This window comes from Mastigoproctus giganteus, chromosome 1 (assembly GCF_048544385.1).
Source record: "Mastigoproctus giganteus isolate SK-2022 chromosome 1, ASM4854438v1, whole genome shotgun sequence".
Lineage (NCBI taxonomy): Eukaryota > Metazoa > Arthropoda > Arachnida > Uropygi > Thelyphonidae > Mastigoproctus > Mastigoproctus giganteus.
In genome coordinates, this window is record NC_143575.1 from 236,677,298 (window position 1) to 236,699,986 (window position 22,689).

A 22,689-nucleotide genomic window follows, 5' to 3' on the forward strand; every position below is an offset into this window, starting at 1 on the left:
ATATTACTCCAGGAATATCCCTGACCTTTCTGCATCCTCCATATTTGGTGGTCATGGGCTCGAACCCCAGTCTAATCAAGAAGCGTGTGCTATGCACTGCCGCTCCTGCCCACCTGGCTACTGAGGCACCACTTCTTTCGTGGGCAACTTTTGGATTGGCATGTCATGGCCTTAGAAATTCATGTGCCAAAAAACCCTCATTTCAACCATTCAACCTGAACTACAAGAAGGGTGAAGGAAATAGTTTATATTAGCGGATTTTAAGCAAATTGGAGGTTCCAAAGATTTGTAGCAAGAAGATATACATTAGTGATTCAATAATATCTTCCAACAAATTAGTGATGATTTGTTGGAAAATGAAATTATGGTTGATGCAGAATCAAATCCAGGGCCAAAAATTCCTCATGCAACAGCCAAAACTGCCGTAGATACAGCTTTACATTATGTTGAACAACAGCCTGATTTAGCAGTTAACATTGTGATGTATATAAAAATGTGGAGGGACTATGCTGCAAAATATCACATTTCATCATCTAAACAGATGAAGATTGCTGATTTGATGTAACTGAATGTACATATATATGTTTTAAATGAAAATAAAATTCTAAGCTATGTATGTACATTTTTGTATATATACCTTTTCATCTCTCCTTGCTTTAACTGAATTTTTCAATTAACTGTCCAGTTACCAGTTCTGGTCATGTTGGATAAGAGGACTTCTACTGTAATATGAATTAATGTGAATTATGAATAACACTGATTAAACCACATGAATTGTTATCAAATGAATTTTATTGTGTATAAAGTATTAAATATATACAGTCATTAGCCAAAACATTATGATCACTTCATCTCCACGATTGGAACACATACACACCACCTAGGAGTGATGTCACCGACTGGTGAAGCATATATAATGATGGCATGGGTAGTGCTTGTAAGTTCATCAGTATGACTGTGCAATAGGGAAAGAAAAGGACCTGATGGAGTTTGAATGGGGAATGATTTTCGACACTAGGAACACGGGGCCAGCAAGTCAGCAACTGCAGGCATTGTCAGCTATTCAAGGGCTGCCATAGTGCAAGTGTGATAGGAATTGCCTGAAGAGGTATATGCAACCACCCAATGTGTCAGGATGGAGACCACCACTGGTTGACATTCAAGGTGAGCAGCAGTTGGCACATGCTGTCCAGGACAACAGACAGCTCAATATCCCTCAGTTAATGACAGATTACAATTAAGATGCACAGAGTAACTTTTCCAGGCACTCAGTCCAATGGATGCTCTTGCAGATAGGCCTACGGAGCAGGTGACTTGTTCATGTGCCCATGTTGACCAACCATCATTGACATCTCTGCCTGTAGTGGGCATGGGAGCACTGTTCCTGGACATTAGATGACTGGACAAGAGTTGCCTGGTCTGAGGAATCAAGGTTTCAGCTCCATGCTGATGGATGGGTGCATATTCAGCAGTGAACAGGTGAACGACTGCAACCAGACTGCACATTTGGACAAAAACAGGCTGGCAGCAGTGGTATCATGGTTGGGGAATATTTTCATGGATACCACTGAGTCCCCCTCATCCCCATTGAACCACTCTCACTGCCAGATCCTACCTCGGCATTTTTGGATTCAAGTTTAGCTCAACGTGATAACTATGTATCCAGATGGCACTAGGCTCTTTTGACAAGACAACACACTGTGACACAAGGCCTGCATTGTGCAGGAATGGTTTGAGGATCATGTGCAAGCATTTCATGTCCTTCTCTGGCAATCAAATTCTCCTGACATCAATCCCATCAAACATTTGTGGGATGTGGTGGAATGCAGAATTTGCCAGTCCTCATCAGTGCCTTGTTCCATTGTCAAACTCTGATATATCCTTCTGTCTGGCTGATCCAGGATTCCTGAGAATATCTGCAGCCTTGTAAAGTTGATGCCGTGGCAGGCGTAAGTAGTTATCACAGCAAAAGGCAGCCCAACATGCTATTAGTTAGGTGGTCATATTGTTTTGGCTTATGAGTGTAAGTTAAGTTATCATATAAAATAATTTACTTACTTCCACACAATAAAAATTATCACAGTAATTTATTTATTGTAATACTTTATACATGATCATATTTATATATGATCTTCAGTGCTGCAGAAGTGTTGGTCTCTCTCCTTGAAGGCCTGCGAGCATATTTATATTTATCCGACAAATGGTACTTGAGCAGGATATGAGCAAGTATCAACAGAAGGGGAGCCAGAGCTACCGCATGCAGGTGTTCAGTGTGTGCCCTGCCCATGGACGCCTAATCAAGGGGGGCAGCATTTTGGTTCAATTAGTTGAATATTAAAATTAGTTGAATGTTAAAATTAAAAAAAAACAAAACAAATATAGCTTATATTATTATTATTTTTTTCACAGAAAGGCTCAAATTCTGTAACGGTACCCCTTGTGTTACGCTAATGCGTATGCCACGACTTATGCTACGTGAAGAACAAAAGGTTGAGTGACAGACATGAACTGAGAAAAACGGTTGTTTTTCTCAGTTCATGTCAATTAGAAGGAAAAAGTCAAAAGAAATTATTTGATAATACTCAAATTCACAAAATTTTGTTTTTTGCTACTATTGTAGGCTATTTGATAATCAAAAATCACAGCTTAGCAGTGAATAGGGCTTTTAATGGTTGTCAACATTTATCACATATACTAAGAAGACATGAGAGAAGTGCCCTCCATATTAAAAATAGCACAAAGTATTGCGAACTCAAACTGTCTTTTAAGTAATAAATGTATGATTGACGTAATAGAACAGAGACTGTACGACACCGAGAAAAAATATTGGCAGTCAGTTATTGAATGTTTAATATACATAATATAGTATTTATTAGGGCAGTGTATTGCTTTTAAAGGTTCTTCCAAAAATTTATATAAGGACAATGGTAACTTTCTAAAAGTAGTAGAAACCATTGCTAAATTTGATTCAATAATGTCGGGACATTTATGTCACATTCAAACATCCCAAAAAAAGAATATTGCATATTATTTGGGAGATAATATACAGAATGAAATAATTCATATAGAGCAATTTCCAAAGGTATAAAACAAAATATTTTAAAAATGGTTAAAAACACAAAATATTATTCTTTAATTCTTGATACAACTTCGGATATAAGCCTAACAGAACAATTAACTCTTATCAGGTTTGTGTATCTTAATAAAAATAAAAACATTGCAGAAATTCACAAAGATTTTTTTGGAATTTTGCTCTGTCAGCGATACCACTGGCCAGGGATTATATACATTTATTTCAAATCATTTAAATTCATTAAATCTTAACATTTCGGATTTATGCGGTCAAGGATATGAAACCGGTGCAAATATGCGCGGTAGACATAACGGGCTCCAACAAAAAATTATTGACGCAAATTCTAGAGCCTTCTTTGTACCATATTCTTCTCACTCTTTAAATTTAGTAGTCAGTGATGCAGCGTAAATTTCGTTTGACATAGTTGATTTTTTTGGCGTTATACAGGAATTATACAATTATTTTTCCTCATCTACTAAGCGTTAGGCTATATTAAAATCCCATGTTCAAAATTGAAGCCTAAAATCGCTATCAAATACAAGATGGAAAAACCGAATAGAAGCAATAAAGCCTCTTAAAATTAATATATTTTTTAAATTTATCAGGCCCTCTTGGATATAACTGATGATAATACTAAAGATATCGATTCAAGAGCTCAAGCTAATAATCTTATTTCAAAAATAACTTAATTTAAATTTCTTTGCTTCAATCACTATTTGTCATGATATTTTAAGCTAAATTAATGTCATCAGTAAAATGATGCGGAACCCATCATTTAATATAGAAACAGTTATTGAACATGTTGAACATCTTGTAAATCATTTAAAAGATTATAGAAAAGACCAGAATTTTGAAAATGTTATTAATTCTGTAACACAAATAGCGAATATTTTTTGGATATTTATCCTGTTTTTCCCCGAGGTTCCAAAAATGACCAAAGAAAAAAAATGTTTGTATGTGAAGCAAGGGATGAACCTATAAAAAATTCCAAAGATAATTTTAAAATAGACTTTTTTTTTTCTTGATACTTGACACTACTCTGTCATCTCTTACTGAAAGGTTTATGCTGTTGAAAGAGAATAATGAAGTGTTTAAAATTGTCCATAATATCAATGCGTTAAAAGAATGGAATGAGGAATATATATTAAAACGTTGCAAATATTTGCACATGAAATTAAGCAGCAACAAAAATTTGAATGATCGTGATATTGACGGCATTTTTGACGGCTTTTTGAGGAAATCAAATCCTTGCAATGTTTTATAAAAAAAGAAATGTCTTCTCACGATTTATTAAATTTTATATACGAGAACAATTTACAGGATGCATTTCCGAATATTTCAGTAATCCTAAGAATTTTTCTAACATTAGCAGTGTCAGTTGCTTCAGGGGAAAGAAGTTTCTCGAAGCTTAAAATTATAAAAAATTATTTACGATCAACTATGGCACAGGAAAGTTTAACAGATTTATCCATAATATCTATAGAAAATGATATTATGGATAATTTGCACATTGGTGCATTAATCAAGAATTTTGTAGCACCAAAAGCCCGAAGAGTACAAATTATGTAGTTATTTTAATTATAATATGTTTGATTAAATTCCGTGATTATATAAAAATATAATACAAATTTACATACTACAGGTAGTTCTCAACTTTATGAGTTAATTCGTTCCTAGCGTGTGCTCGTAAGAAAAAACTCGTAAAGCAGGAATCTATTTTCCATAGACATAAGGTTAAAAATAGGGGTTACGTTCTCAACAATGGAATTAGTTAGCTAATTAGTTTATGTTTAAATAATGATTGATTTATCAAAAGAAATGAAAACGTAGCCTGTAAAATCAAGCAAATTATAATAATAGAGAAATTATTTACGACTTACAAATGTTAAAGAATGTTTATTCTTCATTCATCGACTAAATGCACACTCGTTGATCACTCATTATTGGCTCGGCACTTGTTGGTTTGTTGCACAAGGAAGTCGTCTTCTTCAGAAATGCTTCAAGAGGCGTTTATTTTGAAGATAATCTTCTCTTTTAATTAAAAATATCATGATTGCATGCGTAAGCATTTTTTACCAGCACACACAAATTGCAACTAACACGATTCGTGTGGAGTAACAAGTTTGCGAAGCTGAAAAAAAAAAAAAAAAGGAATGAAGAGAAGATTCTGAAAATTTATGTTCTTTATACTATTGAAGTAAAGGGGAAACACATTTCACCATAATAACGTAAATAAACTACACAATTCCAGCTATCGGTATTTTCGCAAATGCAAGAAGATCTAATTTACTACCGTTTATAATTGCTTTCAGTAACAGAAAAGCCTAATAAACCGGAAACTGAAAATTGTTTTTATTGTTTTATGGTCGTGACCTCCAGAAATGTGCTTTAGAAAAATATCACAAAGCTGTTTAAAATTGATGCTTATAACGGAACATATGATAATGATGAAAGTGGAGTGCATTTTAATGATTTGAATTGGTAACTAATACAATTTGCAAACCACGCTCATGACCTTTTATATGGCCTTAAGGTCACGCTCGTGACCTTAAAAATGATATTTTAGAGAGATAAATAGCTTAGTTATACAGTGAAAATTTCAACTTCCGAGATATTGGGTTCACATTACCATATTTTAACGATACGATGGTGTCTCTGGAACTGATTAATATCGTAAAGCAGGATACACTATAATGCAGTATTTATGAATGTTTAACATTAATTTTTTGCAATTAATGTTCATATTTTCGATTTTGTTGATACTTGATACTTGGGGAAAAAAAACTCGTAAACCTTGGAACTTGTAAAGCGAGAATTGCCTGTACTAAATATTAGTGCAATAGACTGCTATCTGATTATAGTTATTACATACTATATAAGATTAGAATATTGGACTAATAGTTACTTATATATGTAATCTTTTTGTGCTGCCGAAAAAATATTTTGTTACCTACTGAAGTGTGTATGTGAATATATATATATATATATATTTTTTAATTCTTTTTTAGTGATACTGATTATTATCTTACTATGTAATCTTTTTTTTTATGCTGAAAACTTATTTTGTGACCTATTTATATTTTTTATGTTTTTATGATATATTTAACAATACTTTGAACTGGTTGTACTGTGTAAATATATAATAAAGTTTTTGTAACCCCTTTCTATCAGAGGGAAGTCTTATGAAAGTTTGCGCATGGGCGGCTGACACCCACGCGGCAGCCCTGGGTTGGACGGTGTATATTGCTCTTTAGTTAACCATTTCAACAGTATATATGAAATCTGTTTTTCATGTGTGGGGTCTGGGGAGTACATATGTAAATCTATGTTTTGAAAGTTGTTTCAAGCAGCATGTTCCTTTAAAGTATGAATTGACTTAATATTTCTAGTGTGTACTGCCATCTCTTATTTGTGTTTCATCTAATTATAGATACAGTTTATAATAGATGCTAACACAAAAATAGCTTTGAAAATTGGAGAAGATTGCTTATTGACTTCAGTTTTATGATTTGGATTTATAAAAGCCAGAGAACATTTCTGTGGAATTTTCAGATCCAGAATTTGATAAAACTGAAATTAAGTAATTTAGTCAGTTAACATTTTTTTTGATGCAGCAGCATCAAAAAAAGTAACTATGAATACCCAGACATGATAGGAGAGAATACATCTTTGAGAGCTTTGTCAATCAGTTTGGCCCTGAAGAGACTATACAAGGTTCATTGGATAGGATTTTTCTCACTATGGTCTGTGAATGTTAACACGTGAGACTGTTTTTTTACAGGGATGAGATACACTTAGATGGAAAGGGTGCAAGAATATTTCCTGATGCTATCAGAGCATTGTTAGGTGGGTTGGAAAACTGCTAGCTTCTGGGGTGGGGAGTTGTACAGACCAGTAGATTAACAAAAGCCATGGTTGGTGTTAGTGATTCTTGCAATACTTTATTGTAACATGCAGCAGCCTGAAAAATAAGGTGTCAAGGATTTCAAGGCCTGTTGGGGGTCTCATTGGACAAGCAAATACGTGGGCTGTGTTAAGGTAACGAAGAGCAACAACTGGTGCATCTGTACTTGTATGTTCACCAATGCTAGGAATGCCAGGAATGCTTTGTGTACAGTGTGTGCACTAAGAATATACAGGACAGGAGAGAAAGAGGAGTTATGCTAAGAATCGCATAAATAAGGCAGTGCATCAACTTGACATGGATAGGCAGTTCAACGTTGAGTTTGCTTGGTTGACATAAATTCTGGGAAAACAAAAATGAGAGTAGGAGTGTGCTATATGTCAAATGAATTTTATGAGTATAAGGAACATCTATACAGACAAATAGTGTGTGCCAGTAAATTAGAATGGCTCATAATGGGAGATGCTATCCTTGCAGATATTGCAAACTTAGCATCTCCCATTGAACTGGAACTTGTGGTTGGTCACTCACACAGTAGAAAGACTTTTGTGGATTTATTGAATGATTGTTTTTTACATCATCATCTTAGAAAGGCAATGAAAGAAAGCAGTACTCTTCATTTAATTATCAGCAGTAACTCTTCATGCAAGAATCTGCAAATAAAAGAAGTATGATTGACAGCGATCACAGTGTATTAATGTGGGAAGGTGTAACTTCTGTTTTTTTTTTTTTTTGCATCATTTGCAACTACTAATGCTATTTAAATTTTTTTCAGAAATTTTTTAAAAATACTGATTTGATTGTAGAAAAACATTGTCCACCAAGTATTGGACAATAAAATCAAAGTAAGAACATTAATATTTTAAAGCATTTATTTATAAATTTTTAATTTTTACAAAATTTCAAAATTCTATAAAAAAGCTCCACAGATCTTGCTATGAAAATTTAATGCAAAGGATCCATTCCATACGTCAAACCCACTGCTGAAAGCATTAATGTGTATGCTTATACTGTGGTTAAATAATAGGTAAAAAACAGAGTTGTTAAAATTAAAGTATCCCTATGTAGAGGGCTCTGGAGCAAGTTCTAAGGCTCGTACTGAAGAGAAATTTGGAAAACAGGTACAATAAAGAATGTGCTTGCCATTTATTGGAAAACAAATATTACAAAATTTGTCACTATATGGCACCGTGGCAATACAAATCACTTGAACAGCGCTACAATTGTTCAATGTGCCCTCCATTTTGGTCAACAACAGTTTCCATTCGAAGAACAGCATTTTCTACAGCAGAACGTAAGATGTCAACTGGAATAGCCAGCACATGACGTCTAATGCTGTCCTTCAGATCCACCAGAGTTTGACATCCTTCCCGATACACCTGGTTCTTCAAAAAATCTCACAACCAGAAGTCGCATGGGGTGAGGTCTGGTGATCGGGGTGGCCAAACATCTTGGCCACCCCGATGACCCGTTCGTCTGTAAAGACGAACGGGTCATCAGCTGTTGCGATCTTTGGACACAACGGTGGATGTGGAGTGGCACACCATCTTGCATGAATATGGTATCCTGAAGACACCTACGTTGTTGCAGCTCTGGTATTGCGAAATTTGCCAACATTTCATAATATCGCTGCCCAGTGACGGAACAGGTGTGGGGTCCAGTCTGTGTTACCTGTCCAAAAAAATATGGCCCAATCATGAATGTGGCCATAAATCCACACCACACTGTCACTTTTGGAGAATGCAATGGGACCTCTTGGATAACTCGGGGGTTTTCTGTTACCCAAATGCAACAGTTGTGCATATTCACTTGTCCATTTAAGCAGAAGGCGTCATCACTCCAAAGGATGTTCCATGGCCAAGTGATATCCACTGTTATATGCACCAGAAACTGAAGTGTGTATGTGAAACAAATATCTGCATCACCATGCTTTAGCATATGCATCTTGTAAGGATAGTACTGCAACACCTGATGCATTACTAGCCATACAGTGGAATACGGCACGTCCACTCCACTTCACGAGAAACAGCTGGCACACTTGCGCTACCACATGGAGATTGACTTGATAAATCCACGACAGCCATAGCCACATCTTCAACACGAGAGGAGTCCACTCGTTTTCGACCTCTACCTGGTTGAACGCCAAGATGTCCTCTCGCTTAAAATTTCGCAATCATTTTGCAGAGAGTACAAACAGTCATAGGTCCACGCCTTATGCGCTTCTGACACTGGAATTCTCTGACAGCTGCAGCTGCATTGTTGCTGTTTTGATAGTACAGCTTCACTAATAGCACCTTTTCCTGCAACATTGTTGGCATTGCTGCTGTAGTGCAGTCAAATATCTAGTGTATGATTTGAAGAGACTACTTTGCTTTTATATAGTACAGTAGAGCTGTGGCAATAACTTACGATTATGCAAATAACTTACGTTATTTGCATAATCGTAACTAAGATAGTTACGTGCAATACAGTGACAGATTTTGTAACTAATTTTTTTTTCCAATAAATTGTGAGCACATTCTTTATTGTACCTGTTGTCCAAATTTCTCTTCAGTACGAGCCTTAGAACTCGGTCCAGAGCCCTCTACATAGGGATACTTTAATTTTAACAACCCTGTAGAATTCAAGTAAATTTAGGCACGGTCTCACACTGAGAGCCCTAAAACATTATTTATATGATTAGGGCATTGCCCAATTTTCTACTCACGCAATAATGTTTTATAGCTCTCATAGTATGAGGCTTTTGTCCAAAGTTTACTTGGGTAAAGAATTTTTTAAATTGTAAATTCATATGTTTTTTAAATTTTCAATAAGTTTACAAAGCCATACGTTATTAAGCTAACTGTAATTCCTTAATGGGTAAATGTAGAGAAAAGGTACACTAACTCTACTACATATTTGGCTCGTAACTAAAGGTGTTCTAGTTGCTTCCATGCTGATGCCAGTTGAGACAAAAATTTGTGTGTGTGTGTGCTGGTGTTGGAATGTTTTGAGATGGTGGTCATTGACTACCATACTCCAGTTTCTACTATCTCTTCATTTCACATTGAAGTTGGTTGCCTTGGTAGTGAACTGTTTTTAAATAAATGGAATTTCCCAAAAGGAATGTATTTTTTGTTTTATTTCAAACACTTTCCTGTTACGTTTCAAATGGTACTGCTGTTTTACCGGAAAATGGGTGAGCACCAGTTAGTGCAAATTTGACAAACCAATTAAGAAAAGAAAAAGGAGTGTGGTAGATGCTATGTGGTTCTTGGGGACTTATTCTTTAACTTTTGTAATCGAATAATAGCAAATCTTAGAAAGTACTCACTATATGATTATAATAACCAAAATTATTTATTTCTGACTTTCACTTTTCTTACTTTCATCAAATATTCTAATGTTGATAGTTCTATCAACTACCTTGAGGTTGTTTTTTTGCATTCAAGTATTTAAGATAAATTGAAATTAAAATGTAACTAAGAAAAACATTTAATTTAATTTATAAGAAAAACTATTTGCAAAGTGAAATTTTAAAAAGGTATAATAGCCGTCTTTTTATTTGATATAAAAATTCTTTTTCATTCTTTTCTTTCAGCTAAAATATATTTTGAAGATGTATCGAGGAATTTCAATGAAAAACCTGCTCACATAAGTTGCATATCCAGTTGTCATGGATATAGAACATTTATTAGAATTACTCATAATAAATTAAATGAGTTAAGCATAGCCAAGTTGCTTAAATGTTGTATTAAGTTTGATGAAAGAGTTGAATTATTAGGACTTGCTTTCAGATGTTGGGGTGTAGTAAGTACTAAATTTATGGAAATTCATTTATCAATTAAATATTTTCTTAATTTCTATTGAAAATTACTGAATAGTCGTAAACAGATTTTGCAAGGTAAAATGTGGGCTATTCTTATTGTAAGGAGAGTTATGCTTCCATTTGTAATGAAAAGAGAATTTTTCAATGAACTTCATGTTTACAACACCTCTTTCTGTTTTATTGCAGTAAGAAAATAAATTTTTGTCATATGTAGCTGTGCCATTAGACTTTTATACTGGTTTTTAGGATATGAATTTTTATAATTTGCTTTGTAAATCTTCATTTTCTTTTTTCTTTTTTTCATTTCCCTGTTTTTATTTGTTTTTTTTAAAAGTTAATTTTCTGTTCTGTCTCAAAAAATGTTATGGTTAGCAGTCTACACTCAAATAAAACTGACATGAGAAAATAAACTGCAACAATTTTGTTCATATAATAAATGTACCCACACACTTTTTTTAAATCTGTTAGTTTTGCATTGTGTGTTATGAAGATGTAAACTGTATGCACCCAGATAGGTCTGGTCCCTGTTTTATTATTATTATTATTATTATTATTAGCTGAATGACACAAGGAAGCCAATGCTCCTAAAAACCAAATAACAACAACAAGGAAGTCTGCAGCTTATGCTGCACCAGCAAAAAAAAAAAAAAAAAAAAATTCTGAATTACCCCGAGAGAGAGAGAGAGAGAGAGAGAGAGAGAGAGAGAGAGAGAGAGAGAGAATCACCAAGAAAGAGAAGAATGATGATACCCAGCTCAGGACCCTCGGGTGCCAAACCCATACTCACCAGATGTGAGCTCCTGGGGTTAAAGTAACCTAACGCACCTATTACATAGTATTTCTCTGATTAAATTTTCTGAATTTGGTCACTAACTCAATATGTTCACATTCCTAATTTAGTGGTCAAATTTGGTTGTGTCGTTGGGTTGTAGAGCCATGGCCCCAAAAACTTTCAATGTAAATACTTAGCATGGGTATGTGATATAAGGAAGCAAAAAAAAAAAAAAAAAAAAACCACCAAAAAAAAAAAAAAAAATCCACTCCATTTTATCTTTCCTTCCGACAAGTAGTGTGGTATTATTTTTTTTGCATTTCTCTGAAGAAGCTGGTGAAAATTTTTTTGTTACTTGGCCTTTGTAGCCCTAAAAAAACAAGAGTCGACTCTACTGCTGCCATTGTGTTGTAGTGATATAAGAACCTTCGAATTCTCCACCATTCTTATACTATTAATATAGGTGGTACTTGGAGGTTGTCTATTGGAGTGTAATCAGTGTCAGAAGGGTTTTAGGTCTATAAACTATAAATTTATAGCAATGCATAAGTGATTTTGTAACATAACTTTTTCACATAGTACGTAATGTAATCTAAAGTAGTGTAGTTTGTATTGCCATCAAATAAGCAAGATTAGTGAGGCGCCTCTGTAGCCAGGTGGGCAGGAGCAGCAGTGCATAGCACATGCTTCTTGATTAGACCGGGGTTCGAGTCTGTGAGCTACCAAATATGGAGGATGCGGAAAAGTCAGGGAATGACCATCGCATATCTCCAGAGCAATATGGCCTTAGTTGCTAATGCTCCTAAAAAAAAATAAAAATAAAAATAGCAAGATTAGTATAGTGTTATTATTTTCATATCTCTTAGTTTCGTATGTTGTTTTTAAATTAGACTGAAATCGTGTCCCAGACTAGAACAGCAAAGCAAAGGGCTCAAAGTGTGGTTTGGGTTGGGGGACTAATGAAGGCAGTTCTCTAAATGAGGATTGTGTTATGTGCTATTTGGCTTGAGCTCATGCTCCAGCATCAGACAACACAACAGCATCCTCCACAGCAGAGATCCATGGTCCCACAGGAAGTAGCTGTAGTTGGAGACTCGATTGTCAGGAGAAATGGGAAATATACTGTGCAAAAAGGACAGGTGGAATAGGACCAGAGTATGTCTGCCATGGGGTTAAAGTTGATGTTATAGCAACTGTCGTATTTTGAGGGCACAAAAGGTGATATTGTTGTATACATTGATACTAATTTTGTTAAGAGTGGGAGATCTGTGTCAGAGCAATGTTGAGAAAAAGTCACAAGTAATTACAGAAATTGAAAGTGTCTGCAATTTTTCTCAGACATGAAAGGATGGAGTACATGATTGAGACCCTTGCCAATCAATATAGGCCTGGAGAGACTGCAAGGTTCAAGGGTCTGGCCCACCTAACACTGCTATCGAGACAGTGTTACTTGGGCTAGAAAACTGCTAGCTTGAGGGAATACAAAGACTAATAGATTAAAAACTGAAGGCAGAGGTGTAAGTGATTCTTGCACTGATTCTATTGGAAAGCAAGGTTTTGGGGATTTCAGTGCCTCATGGAACAAGCAAATACATGGGCTGTGGTAGGTACTAAGAGTAAGAACTAGTGTGTGTTTACTTGCATGTAAACTAATGCTAGGTGCATAATAAATAAATTTGGTGAATTTGAAGTACTAGTTAAGTCATAAAATGCAGACACTGTAGGGGTATCGGAGGCATTGTGCTACTCAGACATAAGGGATGCAGAAATTGGGATGTATAATTTATATAGTAAGTACCTGGTATGTCTATGTACCCTGTCTGTGGTGGCTCCCAGACTTGGCGCCTCCATAGCCATGTGGGCAGGAGCAGCAGTGCGTAGCACACGCTTCTTGATTCGACCGGGTTTCGAGCCCGTGACCACCAAATACGGAGGATGTGGAAAGGTCAGGGAATGACCACTGCATATCCCTGGAGCAATATGGCCTTAGTTGCTAATGCTCCTAAAAACCAAATAACAACAACAGCCCTCAGACTAATGTCCATTTCCACCTAGTGTCACTGTGATGAAATACAGGAACTCTGTAAAATGGCCTGACGTGTGGTTAATGATTTAATATGCAGTGTTAATGAATGTTCTATAGTATGTGTTGTGAGTGTCAGGCCTCTGTCACCAGGGAGCAGCCATCACCCGGACAACTGCTGCCCAGTGCCTGTCCTTGGAATGTGGAGCCAGACCTGTTTCCAGTATTTTATTGCATCCAATTGAGGTAGTGCAAAACCACTGAATATATTGACCCTGTATTCAGCTTGCCCATTCCTGAACGCCATACTATCTTACTCATGGGCCTTTTTCTACTGTCTGTGCTTGATGCATGAAATCCTGTATAGTAAAGACAGGCAGGATGGGATGGAGGAAGTTAAGCTCTTAGTTAAGAAGCACATTAATACGTTGACTGCTGCGTCAGCTGTATATATGATGTCAGACATGAGAGAAAAAATAAGTGAGTAACTGGTCATTATTTAAAAATTCTTTATTATTACGAAATTTATAATTACAAAATTATGAAGATTTATGCTGTTGTCCAAAACACTCCAAACACATGAAAGGTTGACGAATACAGTCTGGGCAATACGTCAAAACTCTTTTCCCCTTTCTGTTAGCAACTGATCTTCTTTCCGACTCTTTCAATATTGCATAACAAAAAACGCACATCCTTCTAACTTTCTTATTGTTTGCATCGAATTTTGTCATTAGTATATGAGTACTACCACATTTTGGCTTTTCATGTTTCTCTTTCTGTTCTATATTTATCAAATCTGTAACTACCTCTTCCCGAAAGCTTCTTATTTTTATTTGTTTTCGCGTGACACTCTTATATACCACGTATGCATTGACAACTGATATTCCAAGTATATATTCTATCGCTAATTTCCGGTACCACTTTACCCCATTTCTTAGCGTTGTGGCATACGAACCCATTTGATCCGACAGATCAATGCCTGCCTTTCCCTTATTATATGCTAGAATAGGAAGTGGGGTTTTTTTTTTTTTTGGCTTCTTTCTGTCTTCCTTTACTGGTGGAGGGTCCATCAACCATTTCTGGGGCGTGCTTTGTTGTTAGTAGTCTTACATCTCGAGCATCTCGCCACTTTAGAACAATAATTCCATTTTTTTCTTCCTTGACGATCATCTCCCCTTTATTTAGCTTTGAGTACATGACTTCTAAGGGCATAAATTTTTCATTTGCTCGTAATGTACCAACAATTTGAGTTTTTTTGATGAAGAAATGATAATGCCAGATGGTAGCTGGTATAAAAATTGTCTACGTACAAGGTGCCGACCTTCATTTAGAAGTCCTTGCAATAACTCTTTGCAGACCTTTGCAAGTTAAACCTACAGATTTTATATAATTTTCAGATTTACCTGAATAGATCTTGTTTGACCAGGTATATCTTTCAGTGGAACATAACTTGAACACTTGATTCCATACCTGTGCGCTTTATTTGGTATATACTGTTGGAATATCAGCCTGCCCCTCCAAGGAATAAGAGTTTCGTTACTGATGAAATCTTCGACGGGGAAACATATTTTCTGATATTTCAGCTGCAAAACATCTATCAGATGTTGTTTACTTAGCCTGTACCCTGGAATAGCAGTTTCATTGTCTGAAAAGTGAATGAGGTGCAACAACAACAATTCAAATCTGTTATGAGACATAATTTTTGTTACTAAGTTATTCTTATAGATAGGTTTGGTTGACCAGTAAGATGCAATACTGCCCAATCTCACTAGTCCTATCCACATAAGAAGCCCGAAAAACTTTCTCATCTCATCAGCAGTTGTTGAAACTCACTCTTTTATATGACTCTGTCGTGAACTCGAGTACTCTCAATTTTCTGTTCGGTGTATTGTTTGTTTGTTTTAGTTAGTTGTTGGTGCATCGGCTTCTATGGCCATAATGCACCTTCCAAGATTTTTTTTTTTTTTTGCAGTACTCTGATCTAAGCCCGAGGCAGGATTCGAACCCGCGACCTTTGGGTTGCCAGACAGGCACTTTACCGACCTGGCTAGCCCAGTCGGCTGTTCGACATATCTGTTACAATAAGATTTATTACTTCTTCATCAAAAAATAATGAAAACACCCCAAGATGAGTAATGTTTCTTGATACGTCTATTTGCAGTCCTGATTTGCTTGTAAAATCAAATCTTTTTTGACGTCCTTCGTATTCAGTCCATTCAGTGGCTTCATTTGTTTCAGTCGCTTCAATCTCAGGTTCTTCGGTCTTTTCAAATTGCTCATCAGTATTTTCTTCTGCCATCTAGTCTTGAAGCACTTCTTCAATATTTTCCGGTATTTCAGTATCTCCTTCATTTGAAGAAATATTCCAGTCAGGATCTTTTACCGAATCATCAGAGTCGAAATCTTCTTTTTCATCTTCAGAACTACTACTAGGATTTTCAGCAATTTCTCTCAGTTCCTCTTCTTTTAGTAATTTTCTTTTAGCCATTGCTTTTTAGATTTTTTTTTTGTTTTCACAAGACACTTGTACAAACTTATATGCGTGTATGCAAGCTTGCATGGAGAAACACAACACAATAATAATTGGGATAAGACAGTGTGCTAACGAACTTGTTTTCACAAAATTTCTAACAATACTGACAAACTTATTGTGACGTTTGAGAGTTTATTTTATCGCGATTAGTTTTAATACAGCATGCGCTGTGCGTGCAATAAACTAATCACAAACGACCTTCATATATATACCATAATAGCGTCACATGTATGTGGCTGACATGGCTTCTCAAGAAATAAAGTAACCTACTGGGTGGGCACATCAGCCACATATATGCAACACAAAAAAGATTTTTTTTTGATATTTTAAGCGAAAAAAACGGCATAACACTGACATTACAATATTTATTTTAGAATTGCTAATCAAATTATTTACTAAATATTTTTGGCCCCCTGGGGGATTTTTTCTTAAACTAGCTTGGCAGTAAACTTGTTAAATCTAAGGCAGAGCATCCAGTTGATATTAGTGGCCAGTGCAATGTGTAATCAGTTTCTTATGACTTAAGCACTGAAAAATGAGGGTAGGGGTACGTTATAAGCCTAATGACTGTGATTAGTATAAAAAAATTGTACAGTGAAAGAGAGTGGGCTAGTACAGTCAGTTCTGCTATAATGCACATTTTAGCAATGTGAATTTGCTCCAATGCAACTGATATATTAGGAAACAATGTGAGCGTAACGTGATTTTCACATTGGCTCATGTGCGATTTTGTCTGCAAGTAACACCAGGTGAATGCAAAACCTGGCACCAAACTGAATGTAGCGACCTGGGCAGCAATACATACAAGTTTGCAAAGCTTATTAATGTCAGTGAGAGCTATATTTCCCATTTACTGTAGTTGTATTGGTTGGAGACACACTATTGTCATTCGCTGTATTCACATGATAAGAGGTGATATTGTAGGCTGACTCATGTTTTCAGGAGCTCATATTTTTCTGATTGAACGGAAATTTCGTGAAGCATGATAGCAAGAGTAGAGGAGCACATTTCTGGAGGTCACTACCATAAAACAATAAAAACAATTTGCAGTTCTCAGTTTATTGGGCTTTTCTGTTAGTGCAATCTATTATAAATGTGTAGTAAACTCGATCTTATTGCATTTGCGATAATACCGATAGCTGGAATTCTGTGGTTTTTTAAATTATGCTACAATATGTTTCCCCTTTCCGTGAAATCTTCAATCACATAAAAAACATATAAATAAATTTTCAGAATCTTCTCTTCATTCCTATCTTTTAAGCTTCGTAAACTTGTTACTTTGTATCTCACTTGCACATATTTTGTTAGTTACAATTTGTATCGTGTTATTTACAATGTGTGAATGCTGTGTTCTTTGTTATTGATTGCTTATCTTTTTTATTGTTTTAAATTTTACAATCCAAAAAAAAAAAAAATGTCAGTGAACAGAAATATCAATTAGTATGCATATATATTTCAGTATTAATTAAGCTATGTACATAATCGTACATAGATTCTGACCAATACATACATTAAGAATCTACAGATAAAGGAACCATTAGGTGGTAGTGATCATTAGCATTAGCATTAGTAGAGGCATTTGATGCAAGAAAGCAAGCTTATGCAGCATCAGCCAAAAAAAAAAAAAAAAAAAAACCCACTTCCACTTCACCCTTCTGTTCGTTCAAAATACCTGTCCAGCTGAGCCTTAAACTTATTTAGGCTATCAACCTCCACCACAGGGGATGGGAGTCTGTTCCACCAACCAACCACCCGCTGGCTAAAGGCAAATTTCCGCACGTCAATCCTACATCTGTCTTTCCTCAATTTGAATTTATGCCCTCTTAGGTGATTTTTCTGAGCTAGAGGAAGAATCCCATCAGCATTGAGCATGCTTAAACCATTCAAGGCTTTATACACCTCTATCAGATCACCTCGCTGGTGCCTAGTCTCCAGACACTGTAATTTGCAAAACTTAAGCCTTTCTTCGTAAGAGCACCCCTTTGTTCCATTCACTAATCTTGTTGCCCTTCTCTGTACTCGTTCCAGCAGTTCTACATCCTTCTTGAAATGAGGCCTCCAGACCTGTATACAGTACTCTAGGTGTGGCCTGACCATTGCCTTATACAATGGAATAATCACTTCCTTATCCCTGCTGGAAAAATTCCTGTATATCATTGACAATACACCATGAGCTACGCTTGCAGCCCATCTGCACTGCTCAGAGAACTTCATATCTGCCTGCACAACCACCCCCAAGTCCTTTTCATTCTCTACCACTGTCAGTGTAGTACCACAGAGTTGATACGTTGCTCTGGGGTTGCTGTTTCCCATGTGTAGTACTTTACATTTGTCAATGTTAAACTTCATTTGCCACCTCTCAGCCCATCTGCTCAACCTTTCCAGATCCTGTTGCAGCAGCATAGTGTCAGTAGTGTCCTTGACAACCCTGCCAACCTTTGTATCATCTGCAAACTTGGACATTAAGCTTGATATACCATCATCAGTATCATTTATAAATACAGAAAACAATAATGGACCCAACACTGAGCCCTGAGGGACTCCACTAATAACATTAGTCCACGATGAGCAGTGTCCATTGATTACCACTCTCTGTCTTCTCCCCCTCAACCACCCCTTTATCCATAGCAGCAATTTGCCTCCAATGTCACACTGCTCCAATTTGTGTAGCAGTCTTCCATGTGCAACAGTATCAAAAGCCTTTCTAAGATCCAAGTATATAATATCAAAGTTATTCCCTGCATCCAGTTCTTTTGTGACTGCATCATAGTATCCAATCAAATTGGTCAGGCAAGACTTCCCCTTAACAAAACCATGCTGTGTCTGAGCTATAACTGAAGTCTTGTCTAAATGATCCTGCAGTGCTTCTTTAACCAGTGCCTCCATTAATTTTCCGGGAACAGAAGTTAAGCTCACAGGTCTATAATTACTTGTGTCAGCCTTTGATCCTCCTTTGTGAATTGGGGTCACATTTGCACATTTCCTGTCTATTTTGCACATTTCCAATCATAGTGTGCTGAAGTGTGATTTACTCAAAGAGGTAACTACCATCAGGGATAAAGGGATGGGTTTGTGCTTTCATAAAGGCAACTATGGAGGTCTTAGACAGTATTTAAATTCTATACGGTGGGACCAACTGATAATGTTACCAACAGAAAATTCAAAATGGGAGGCATTCAAAGAATTAATCTTGGAAGCTACTAGACTTTACATACCAACTAAGAAATATTGTTCAAGGTTTAGGCCTAAATGGATATCAGATGAACTAATGAGACATGTGGCAGAGAAGAAAAATGCATGGGATACATATAAATTCATGGGTGACATGGAAGCCTATGATTGATATAAGCTGGTCTGTAATCAAGTCACAAAGAAGATTAGACAGGCAAAGGCAAATTATGAGAAATCTTTGGCAAAGAATGCAAAGAAAAACAGCAAAGAGTTCTTTACCTATGTAAACTCTAGGAGGAAAGGGATGAATCAGATTGGTCCACTGGATATTGATGATTCAGCTGTTGATGATCCTGCTCAGGTGGCTAACAAACTAAATTAGTATTTTGCATCTACATTCACACGAGGAGTTATTCAGGGAGGGGAATGCCAGAGGTGAATTAAACTCTGGCAGTGAGCTAGATGATTTTGTAATAACTGAGAGGAAAGTGAAGGAGAAATTGTTGAAGATAAACATAAAAAAGACACCTGGGATGGATGGGATCTATCCAGTTATATTAAAGGAGGCAGCAAAGGAAGTAAGCAAACCCTTAGCCATAGTAATGAGAGCTTCCTTGGACTCAGGGAAGGTACCCATGGACTGGAGAAGTGCAAATGTGACCCTAATTCACAAAGGAAAATCAAAGGGTGACACAAGTAATTATAGACCTGCTAGTTTAACTTCTGTTCCTGGGAAATTAATGGATGCACTGGTTAAAGAAGCACTGCAGGATCATCTAGACAAGACTTCAGTTATAGCTCAGACACAGCATGGTTTTGTTAAGGGGAAGTCTTGTCTGACCAATTTGATTGGATACTATGATGTAGTCACAAAGGAACTGGATGCAGGGAATAACTTTGATATCATATATTTGGATCTTAGAAAGGCTTTTGATAGAGTTGCACATGGAGGACTGCTGCACCAATTAGAGCAGTGTGGCATTAGAGGCAGATTGCTGCTATGGATAAAGGAATGGTTGTGTGGGAGAAGACAGAGAATGGTAATCAATGGACACTGCTCATCTTGGACTAATGTTATTAGTGGAGTCCATCAGGGTTCAGTGTTGGGTCCAATGTTGTTTTCTGTATTTATAAATGATATTGATGATAGTATATCAGGCTTAATGTCCAAGTTTGCAGATGATACAAAGTTGGCAGGGTTGTTAATGACACTAATGACAGACGCTGCTGCAACAGAATCTAGAAAAGTTGAGCAGATGGGCTGAGAGGTGGCAAATGAAGTTTAACATAGACAAATGTAAAGTACTACATATGGGAAGCAGTAACCCAAGAGTAACGTATCAACTGTGTGGTACTACACTGACAGTGGTAGAGAATGAAAAGGACCTGGAGGTAATTGTGCAGACAGATATGAAGTTTTCTGAGCAGTGCAAACAGTCTGCAAGAGTAGCTCATGATGTCTTGTCAATGAAATACAGGAATTTTTCTAGCAGCGATAAGGAGGTGGTTATCCTCTTGTATAAGGCGATGGTCAGGCCACATCTTGAGTACTATATACAGGTCTGGAGGCCTCATTTTAAGAAGGATGTAGAGCTGTTGGAATGAGTACAGAGAAGGGCAACAAGATTAGTGAATGGAACGAAGGGTTGCTCTTACAAAGGAGGGCTTGAGTTTTGCAGATTACAGTGTCTGACGACTAGGCACCTGCGAAGTGATCTGATTGTGGTGTATAAAGCCTGGAATGGTTTGAGCATGCTCAGTGCTGATGGGATTCTTTCTGTTGCTCAGAATAATCACTCGAGAGGGCGTAAATTCAAATAGAGGAAAGACAGTTGTAGGATAGATGTTTGCCTTTAGCCAGCGGATAGTTGATTGGTTGAACAGACTTCCATCTTTTGTTGTGGAAGTTTATAGCCTAAATAAATTGAAGGCTGAGCTGGACAGGTATTTGGAATGACTGGAGGAGTGAAATGGAAATGTTTTTTTTTTTTGGCTGCATAAGCTTGCTTTCTTGCATCGTATGCCTCTACTAATGCTAATACAAGGTATCTTGTCAAGGTAAAGTGCTATATTTACCGTAATATTTATTTATTTTTTAGAAATTTATGATGCTTAATCTGTGTTAGAAATTTTATTGGGTTTTTAACTCGTTTTAGTTTTTCACTTACCAGACTGAATATATATATATATATATATATATATATATATATATATATATTTTTTTTTTTTTTTTTTTAAGTGCTCTGCCCCTACCCAGAATACCTTATAATGGAAGATTTTAACTTTCTAGATATTGACTGGAACGTGCAGGTTGGTCACTCACACACTATCAAGATTTTTGCAGATTTTTTTAGATGAGTGTTTTGTACAGCAGCATGTTAGAGATGCAACAATACAAAGTAATACTCTAGATTTGATTATCAGCAGCAATTCTTCATTCATTAAGATTGGTTAAAAGATCCACTGGATGGCAGATCAGTACTGATGTGGGATTTAATTAAAGATGTAACTACACTTAAGCATGAAGAGAAGGGCTTTTAGTTTTGTAAAAGTAATTACAGTGGTCTCAGACATTTCTTAAGGCCCCAGGTGCCAAGCGATTTTGTGATAAAGTGTCTTTGCCAGTAAATTTGCACTCTTTCTTGGTGAAATAAAATTGTTTCCTTGTTTTCAGTGTTACATTAACAATAAATTCAGTAAAGAAAGTACTTTACTAGATCAGAAGGAAAGGTAACCTTCTTTTTTCCCTTCTTCTCTTAGTTTCTCCTTTTTATTATTGACCCACTACTGCTTGGTCACAAAGGTAGTACTGCTCCTGCCTCCACCTGGTGGGGCCAGTAACCCGGAGGGGAAAAGCTCCACTTTCCAGGGTGAAATGGAGTCAACAGTTCCTAAAGCCCGGAAATCCACCGGGTGCATAGATGAAACCCTTACAGGGCGAAAACAATTGGAGTCTGATTTTGTTGCAGCTAAACATCAAAAGGCTGACTTAGAATCCAAACTCCAACCTTCCTTATTATCCACTCAACCCAAGAACAACTGATTGGCAAACTCTTGTCATTTATGGTGCAGAAATGCCTAGAAAGCATAGTAGGTACTTCCGAGACAGTTTGGCATTTAAGACTGGGAGATTTACTCCCAATGTTGAAGTTGCCACTGCTTGACGGTCTGAGCAACTACTAAAACTAAACACTTTTGGTGGAACTTCTGTTACTGTTTCACCACGTGGTTTCCTGAACATGTCAAGAGGTGTCATCGAATTGGACCTCATGAATGCATCAGATGAAGAGTTAAAATGAGAACTACATGATAAAGGAGTCATCAATGAAGAGAATACTAATCCTCATACCTGGGGTGGATGGGATCTATCCAGTTATATTAAAGGAGGCGGCAAAGCAACTAAGC

At 36.5% G+C, this 22,689-nt stretch overlaps 1 protein-coding gene across 3 annotated transcripts in view; it reads left to right on the forward strand.

Moving 5' to 3' along the window:
- LOC150091666 (terminal uridylyltransferase 4-like) overlaps positions 1-22,689 on the forward strand; it is a 604,054-nt gene that overhangs the window by 206,095 nt on the left and 375,270 nt on the right. For all 3 annotated transcript variants that reach the window (XM_090376273.1, XM_090376276.1, XM_090376282.1), the window contains one exon: positions 10,558-10,766. In XM_090376273.1, the coding sequence (XP_090232399.1) occupies positions 10,558-10,766 (209 nt within the window). The remainder of the gene's footprint in view (positions 1-10,557; positions 10,767-22,689) is intronic.